This window comes from Limulus polyphemus, unplaced genomic scaffold, assembly GCF_000517525.1.
Source record: "Limulus polyphemus unplaced genomic scaffold, Limulus_polyphemus-2.1.2 Scaffold2936, whole genome shotgun sequence".
NCBI classification, from domain to species: Eukaryota; Metazoa; Arthropoda; class Merostomata; order Xiphosura; family Limulidae; genus Limulus; species Limulus polyphemus.
In genome coordinates, this window is record NW_013668546.1 from 62431 (window position 1) to 71836 (window position 9406).

A 9406-nucleotide genomic window follows, 5' to 3' on the forward strand; every position below is an offset into this window, starting at 1 on the left:
ATAGATGTATACTGTTACAAACTTGGAGCTACTTAGGATAAACGAATGCAGTTTCATGTTACAATATGAAGTCATTCTAGAAAGAAAAAAAAGAGTTAATTTAGGTTTATTTTGTTGTTGTTTTTTCGTGGTTATGAGGTCGGTCAAAATTGACCAATCCTGTTTTTAGATACAGTAGAGAGAATAACAGATAAACTATAAAATTTTACTGAAACAAAACGTTTGAAATGCATTTAGGAGGTTTTAGGGATCACACATAGGAAATTTGAGAATTTTGAGATAAGGAAAAGTATTTTTAATTTTAACATTAAAATTACTTTGCGCACGAACTATTCAAAACAAATACTCAGTATATTCATGGATAAATCTTTATTTTATTTTGTTAAAAATACTTCACCAAAATGTGTGATTTTTTTATATGTGAAAAACTTGTAATATTAACTGAAAGACTGCCAAATTTTGTGAAGATATACACACTATATTTAAAGTTAAAAGTATTAAATCTATAAAGACTTTAAACAAGTACAAAGATGTCAAGTGGTCGGTCAAATTTACTGATCGCATGTTGAGAGTGTTAATTTGGACATTTTATGTGTGGAAAATTTAACTGCAGTTGAAGAAAATAGCATTATTGATCTCTCATGTGATGCTTCACTAACATAATTTTTTGGCCAAACAAACTTGACAGACTTTTGGTTGGATGTGAGGCATGATTATCCTGAACTGTCATTCAAAGTAGTAAAATATTTAATGCCATTTCTTACAACCTATTTATGTGAGTGAGGTTTCTCTCAACTTACTTATATAAAATTGAAGCATAGAAATAAGATAAATGAGGAGCTAGATCTTCATTTGAAACTGTCAGACATTGACCCAGAAATTCGCAAGATTGTTTCAGCAAAGTAGTAACATCCTTCACATTAAAGTAAGTCGTAAGATTTTTTAAAGTTTTCCTCATTTAAATTTCTTTTTCATTGTTCTTTTCTTAAAACTAGAATCAAGCTGTAAAAGTAGTAAAATATGCATATGATATACCAGTTACACATAATAAAAATTACTTTTAATGGGAGGTGGTCTGCCAATACTGTAAAGAAATTGTAAGGGGTCTGTAAGTTGGCAAAGTTTGGGAACCCCCAACTTAAGTAGTTTCCTTGGCACTTATGTAATAAGTCGCATGGAGGATGAGAGAGTGTAGAACTTTTCAATAAGGTGATGCATGTAATACCTTATGGCAAGAATTCAGAACCAAAGGTCACATAATTGTTGACAGTGAGAACAACTGAACAAAAAAAGGCTTACAGTATTTCATAGGTATGTACCTGCTTGAAATTTAACTTAACCCTGAAAGTGTAAAAGTTATTGCTTAACATTAATACTTCTCTGTTGTGAAGTAACATGAAACATAATCATTCACAGGTTAAAAAATATGCAGGTGTTTTAAAAATATCCAGGTGTTTCCTCTTATTGCAACAATTATTGAATCTATAAGTTTTCAGTTTTTTTTTTTAAACCCACTAAATTAGTTGTAATGCTTGATTCAACTTATTCATATCAATTAACAAAGACAGTGATGCAAACCAGATAAGATAATAAAATACTTATTTAAGGTTGATATTTACATATTGATAGTGTTACTGAGACACAAAACATGAGGACACATTACATGTAAGGTTGTTTTAGTGGTTTTGAAAATGTAAACTATTTACCTAATAACTAGAGCTTCCAATTTCATGAAATGGACCATCAATAATTGTATTAACTTTCGAACTTTTGGGATTGAGAAGTACCTTAACTTGAGTTGTAATTTTTAATTTTATTTCATAACAAAGCTTTGTATCTTTTATGTATTTATCCAAAGGCTAGGTAAAGTATTCATGTTTTTTGTACAATCACCCCACGTGAGTAATGATTGGTATAACCACAATTATGAGACATAGTTTTGGACAAGCTACAGCTAAGTGATGTAATTTCATTTTACTGGACTTTGATCAATCATTATATTTTGTAAATATGACAAATATTTTAAGATTATGTTATTTTTAAGTTTAATTTTTTTTTCATTCCATGATGTCCTTATTTCAGGATCCTCTTGTAAATCCTGAAACTGTTACGGGAAGGCCAACCCCTCGTCAGGATCGAATACTTCAGCAGCTTTCCTCTTTAAGACAGGTAGATTTTTAGTTGAGAAAGTCAGCTGATGATCTCAGAATAAACACCATAACTTTGGCCATTTGTAAAACAGTTGTTTAGACTTGAAGTTTGGTTTTTTGTAGCAAAAAGAATATTTGTCATGTTTAAACAAAGTTGCACAATAATTGAACATGTATTGTTGATCTTTAACATTAATTGTTGCATAACTTACAAAGATTACTTTTTGTTCTGAATTGTTTGTTTATAATTCTCAGACTTTTCATCGTTTATTAATTTTATTCACTGAAATTATGGCTTAACCTAAGAGGAAAGAGATAAATAGACTTAAATTGTGACCTTGAACCTCTAGAAGTTCACTTTTTAAATTGCAGCCTCAAAGTTAGTGTGCTCGGAATGTGAATCTGAAAGTTTGTTGTTCGTGGCCTGTTGGTGCAAAAGCATATTCTGCACCTTGTATTCTTGAGTTCGCTTTTAGAGTGATAAATTCAGATAAGAGTAAACCAAGAGTTGATAATAGGCACTGCCTTCCTCTTAATCAGTAAGTTCAAGATTAGGGATGACTTGGAGCAGATAGCCTAATGTTTAGTTTAACATCAAAACTCTGAAACAAATAACAGTTACAAGTATAAACATAAAAGCAATATCTATGAGCTTTTCCCATGCAAATTCCATAATTTAATTCTTTAACATAGCCAATGGATAACTCTACAGAATTAATTTATTTGTTGAACGTATTGATTCAATAGATGGTATTTTTTAGTATTTTGCAATTGTTTACTTTTTTTTTATTTCAGGGCCTTATGGAAAAGCAGAAAGAACTAGAGATGTTGTTTAGAACTAAAACATCTTGATGGATGCTTCATATTGTATTTCAGAGGGGTTCATACAAGACGTTCACAGCCTTCTGAGTGTCCTTTAAATAAGTTATTTTTTTCTTTTCACTTAAAAATCGATTTTGTTTTTCAACTATTAAAGTATAAATGACTGAAATTTATGTTTAGGAGTGAACTTTTATAAAAGTTTGTTTGAGAGTGAGGACTAGTGACTACCGTGCCAGAAATTGAATGTTATATTTACAAATATTCTCTGTGCCATTGAGAACAAGGGAAGTTATGGATAATGATATGATTTCTGTTTTAACGGAACCTGAACATTTACTGAGAGTAAAACCTTGCCTGTTTTTGCTATGCATATATTTCCTTACCAAATGTGGCTTTACTGACAGAAAGAAGAGATTTGTATAAAATATGGAGTACACTTTAGCTCTTAAATGATCTTGTGCATTGACAGTCTTACAGAGCATCATTGCTTCATCAGTACAGAATAAGTAAGAGCAAAATAGTTCAGCCGATAACAAACTTCAGCTGTTGTCCATTCGTAATTCAGAAATATGATCTCAAGTATTTGTTTCCTTCACATTTGGTGAAATAAAACTTATTAAATGGTTAGAAAAAATTATCAGTAATACTATTTGGTCCTAATGTTTGAAGAAATTTAGCCTTGAACTAGAAAACAAAATTGATTTGGTGAAATTCCCTGAATGCATCTGTGATTTTTTTGCCTTTTTTCCGCCCCTGATGTATGAAAGACTCTTTTTTAACGTCACAAAAAATATCAACTGGAAATCACAAGTCATTCTTTTGTATTCAGAATGAGAGTGACAGCAGTGTTTGTTTTCTTGATCGTATTAAGTAGAGGCATGAAGTACTTGTTATCAATAACCCATGAGCAACAGGAAATTGTCTTTCATTTTTTTATTGGATTTTTGATTCTAGATAAGTTTGTACCTGATTTTGAGAAGACAAAGTGAAAATATTATAAAGTTTTATGTCTGTTTGATCCATAACTAACTGGAACTAAAATACAGTTCTAAAAACTGAGGTAATATGTAATTAACACAGTGACAAAGGCAGTAAAGAAATCATTTGAGTTAAGTTGGTAAGTGAAGATGAGCAGTTGATCTCTGAGTATGGCTGGGTCATAGTGTGTATGTCACAACATTTTACAGAGTTACATTCAAAATTTAAATAAACAACTATTGTCAATAAACTTGACATCAAATGTAGTTTATAATTCAAAGGGAAGTATTTAAATACATTTTTAATCTTCATTTCTCTGTATCTCATGGCATTTCTATGCTCCAAATTGCCCATTTTAGATTGATTTATTACCCCCTGTATGTACTTCTGAGTTTGAATAAATAAATAACACTATAACACTCTTGTGAAAGCAGAAAAAAAACAAGAAGCAAAGTGCAAGTATTAAACTTCTTATTTCTTTATGTATATATTTTTATTTATTGTTATTAAAAGTAACTACAATTAAAAAAAATTGAAACTTATTAGGTTAGATAAGAAAATAATTTAGAAAAAAAATCCTCAATGAGGTACGGTTGCAAGTTCATCATATGTTACATAATTTGATACTTTATTAACTCTAACTTGAGCTGTGCACTGGCTAAATGATTTATTGCTTTGTTTCAGCTAATTTATTAGTTAGATACAGTTCATACAGTAATAAAACCAAATGAAAGCATATATGAAAATGGTAGTGGCCTAAAGTTTTTAGGATTTAACAATTAAAATTTTCTGTTACAATCTGTTAGCATTCTAAAAAAACAATAATTACTTTTGGTGGTTTTGTTTCATATTTTTCAACTTTTGCTGTAAATGATTTCACTACAATTAGTGTTAGGGTAGAGAAAGTAAGAGATAAGGTATAAATTTTACCAAAAAAAATCTTTTCATATTTATTTAGGATAATCTTAATGTTACATAAATGAAATATGAAAACTGTAAAATAAAAAAAGTATTTTTATTCTGAACATGAAAATCATCTTTCACTTGTTACACTGACTCATAAATTCTTTCGGAAAAAGACATTATTTAAAAATCAGAGTTTTTGTAGTGTACAACGGACTTTTCGTATTTACCAAAAGCTTGCCAAATTTCATGAAGGTACACTTAGTAAATTTGAAATTATAGTAAACATTGTTATCTATAACCTATCAGATATAGAGGGTTGGTGCAATACACTAATGCCATACACGTAGGGTTAAGCAAGTAGCTAAAAATATAACTTGCCCAAAACGTATTACTAATCTAAGTGAGGGACATTTGACGAGTCACCACGAAACTTTGAAACTGACTTCAACCCACTTACAGTTGGTAAGAAATTACATTCTTTTGAAAACAATGTAAAATAAAGTTAACGTATTATCGTTAATATTCTAAATAATTGCTGTAAGTAGTTTAAAGTTAACTTCTAACCATTTTTTTACTTTTGATTATTCTGCTCATTTATTGTAAAAATCAAATAAAAAAAAAAAGAGAAAGTGAGTATTTAATTTACAAACATTTGTGGAGAATTTAAGATTAGAAAAAATTGTTCATTATGATAATTCTTCTAGGTTAGTAGCTTGAAGGGCTAAATGAAAAATATTTTAGTCATTGGAAAATGTAACTTACATTTGTGGCGGACAAAATTTGACACAGTAACTATATCGTAATTGGGCAGAAATTAAAATGAACTTGTTCATTTTCTATGATGTTTCACAAAATGTTCTCATTTCTTGATCAGTAGAGGAAAAAATGAGATTTACACATTATAACACAAGCAGATTTGTTTCTGTGTTGCTTGAACTGGCATGTTATTAAAGTAGAGATTTGGTATAACTTACAAAATTAAATTGTAAACCTCATTATATTTATATACATACACACAGAGGCTATTATAAATATATTGACGTATGCATGGAATGTATTATTCTAATTATCAGACTTGAATCATAACTTATGGAATCCTTGTAAGAAATTAATTATACGGGTTAATGTTCAGTTAGTGTAGTATAATATTTAGGTTTAAAATGATAAACTTTAAATGGTCGACTCTTTAAGTTGTATATCATTTCTAATTTTACACGTGCAGTAAAAATGCAGTTTTCATGTAATGACACTACAGAGTAAGAGCTTAGATTAAGCTTAAGATATAAAGTTTACTTGCTGTACTTTATTTAGACAAGAAACATTGAAGGTGAGAAAATTTCTGTTTTTAATCTCAGTGTGGAAAGCTTTTCTTTATTTAATACTCCAGACTGACAGAATATGTTTTGGTACACGTACTCCTGAAAATTTGAAAATCAATAACCGTTTTACTGTGGCTGGGACATGTATTTCCCAGTGCTTCCACCCTCTTACAATGCCACTGAAACGAATGTTTCCCATTGTCATTCAAGATTGCTGTGCGTGACATATGGGAGTAAAATGAGTTGGAATATATTTATTGGTGTACCACCTAATGTTGATATATAGTGTCCCTCAAGGTAGTGAAAGTGAGTCAAGTGGTGTCCAGATGCATGATAATGAAGAGGCAATGAGACAAGAGGATGCTAGCTCTCCATCTAGTGATGATAGTCAAGATAATGAACCTGGACCCAGGGGAGGAAGGCGTAAACAGCATCGACAGTGGAAAACATTTGTCTCATTCACAGTGTGAGGGGAGGGAACACTGGGATATATCCTAGCCACAGTGAATGGGTTAAAAAAAAGAAAATAAAACCCTCAACTCCAAATTATAAGGCAGTCTTGGAGAGCTACCATTGTGTTCTACCAATCAGCATTTAACATTCTCTTGAATCATTTCTTTTGATTTATCCTTTTATTAACATAAACTACTCTTTAAGTCAATGCCTTACCTCTCATGCATTGACTTAACGATCTGACTAAAGGTATACAGCATAAAGTTGGGAAGCACAGACTTAGATGTGTTAAATTACTGTTGTTGTCACAGTAATGTTGTTATTAATAACAGGTATTAATATTTGTTTCCTCTATTATGTGCAATTACATGTACAGTATTTGATGTACATAACAACCAGGATGTATACTGTAAATAATGGAGTTTGCTACAGCCAATGATATTGTGTTCTTAGACAATTATTAACTTCTGATCAAAGAAGGCTACCTGCATAAGTCATAACCCAATAATTAAAGCATTCTAATCAGTACTGGTAATGAAAGTAAATTTATCTACATGAAAAAAGACAGATTGTTGATCTGATGTAATACTGGAAAACTTCCTGAACATCTAGTCACCATGTTTCATTTTAGTATGTTCTTAACATCCAATCACCATGTTTAATTTTAGTATGTTCTCAACATCTACTCACAATGTTTAATTTTAGTATGTTCTCAACGTCTAATCACCATATATAATTTCAATATGTTCTAGCATCTAATCACCATATATAATTTCAATATGTTCTAGCATCTAATCACCATATATAATTCAAATATGTTCTAGCATCTAATCAGCATATATAATTTCAATATGTTCTAGCATCTAATCAGCATGTTTCATTTTAGTATGTTCTCAAACCTAGTCACAATGTTTAATTTCAATATGTTCTCAACATCTAATCACCATATATAATTTCAATATGTTCTAGCATCTAATCAGCATGTTTCATTGTAGTATGTTCTCAACATCTAGTCACCATATATAATTTTAGTATGTTCTCAACATCTACTCACAATGTTTCATTTTAGTATGTTCTTAACATCCAATCACCATGTTTAATTTCAGTATGTTCTCAACATCTAGTCACCATATATAATTTTAGTATGTTCTCAACATCTAGTCACCATATATAATTTTAGTATGTTCTCAACATCTACTCACAATGTTTAATTTTAGTATGCTCTCAACATCTAGTCACCATGTTTAATTTTAGTATGTTCTCAACATCTAATCACCATGTAAGTTTTCATTACATTCTCCACATCTAGTCACTGCTTTCATTATATAAAGACTAACAAGTTTGATAGAAGTACTGTAACACTAGTCTGTTCCATGGATAGTAGTTTGTTTTATTCTTTTGTTATGTACAAAGTGGAAAAGTTTTCTAATAAAGTATACATCTGAGCTGTATTGGAAAAGATCTCCAAATAAGGCACCATATTTTTTGTTAAGTAATGTTTGATAACGATTTGATTAACTAATGTTGTGTTGTATTATGGTTCAGCTGTAAATAGCAATAAAGTTTATATAATACTTCTCGTAGTTTGTACCCAATTATTACCTCCACCAACGAAGGTGGACGGATGTCATGTTTTCACCCCTGTCTGTATTTGTCAGCAAGCTTTCTTGAAAATGGCTGAACATATTTGGACAAAAGTTGGTGCACATTTGGATTATTACCCAAATTAGAAGTGTTTAGTTTTTGGAGGGTCAAGGTCACGAATATCCAAAAAATCCCTGTCTGTTAACATGGATACTGATTTTTCACACTATTTTTGCTCTATAACTCAGACAAAAATGATCGTATTTTGATGCAATGTGGTAGACATATGTAGAATCTTATTCCTCATTGTCCTGCCAAAAATGGTATGTGTCCATTGATAAGGACATACACATGGAAACATTTTTGTATTTTTTGAGAGCTGAACATGATCAATTCCGTGTGGCAGAATATGCACTCTGCTGAGTGTCCGTCTAGCTAATGTTGAATTAATATACCTTTAGAACTATCTTTTTGTTTTAATAAGAAACTCCTAGAATTTAATTGGTAAAGAGAATGACTTATTAGATGACTACTTTACTAGAATTGCACTCACAAACTAATTGTTTGACTGAAAATTTGACAAAAGTTTTAATTTTCAGAGTATACACATATGTCAACTATTCATATAAAAAATTTAGTGTTATGTCTAACTTCTTAACCTGCTTGGATAATCCCATGGAAAATTGTTTCACAAAGAAATAATTTTTTTCTGTAAGGCTTTATAAAATAGGTGATTGTATGTCTTAACATTAAAAAAGTTTGTAATTAGGCATTCCAATGGAGATAAACAAAGATCCGTTTGTTGAAATCAATATATTTAATGAAGTACTACAAAAAATGTAACTGTTCTTTTGTAGCAACAAACAGAAACAAATATTCCATTTTTTTTATACAGTGGCTTTGTTTGAGCTTAAGAAGTTAAAATAATACATAATAAAGAGATGACAATAGCTTTGTTTTTCACCAGAATAAGGTAAATTCCATTTTTTCATATTATTATTATAGGGTCTGTTTTGTATACAGAATAATTTATGATGAAACCATGTTACTTAAATTATAATGATCTTGTTTTACATATAAAACAAAGGATGCAGCTTTAGTGTATAGATATATATATACACCTGGAAAAAAGTTAAGCACCTCCGTGTTTTTTTCAAGTGATTCAGATTCGACGTTCTTGTGACTGATTATAAA

The 9406-nt window shown here is 30.2% G+C and overlaps 1 protein-coding gene across 1 annotated transcript in view; it reads left to right on the plus strand.

Moving 5' to 3' along the window:
• LOC106468254 (coiled-coil domain-containing protein 66-like) overlaps positions 1-3482 on the plus strand; it is a 62298-nt gene extending 58816 nt beyond the window's left edge. Inside the window, exons 14-15 of the mRNA XM_022396584.1 lie at positions 2083-2169; positions 2946-3482. Of these exons, the coding sequence (XP_022252292.1) occupies positions 2083-2169; positions 2946-3002 (144 nt within the window). The 3' untranslated portion in view covers positions 3003-3482. The remainder of the gene's footprint in view (positions 1-2082; positions 2170-2945) is intronic.
• The last annotated feature ends 5924 nt before the right edge of the window (positions 3483-9406 follow it).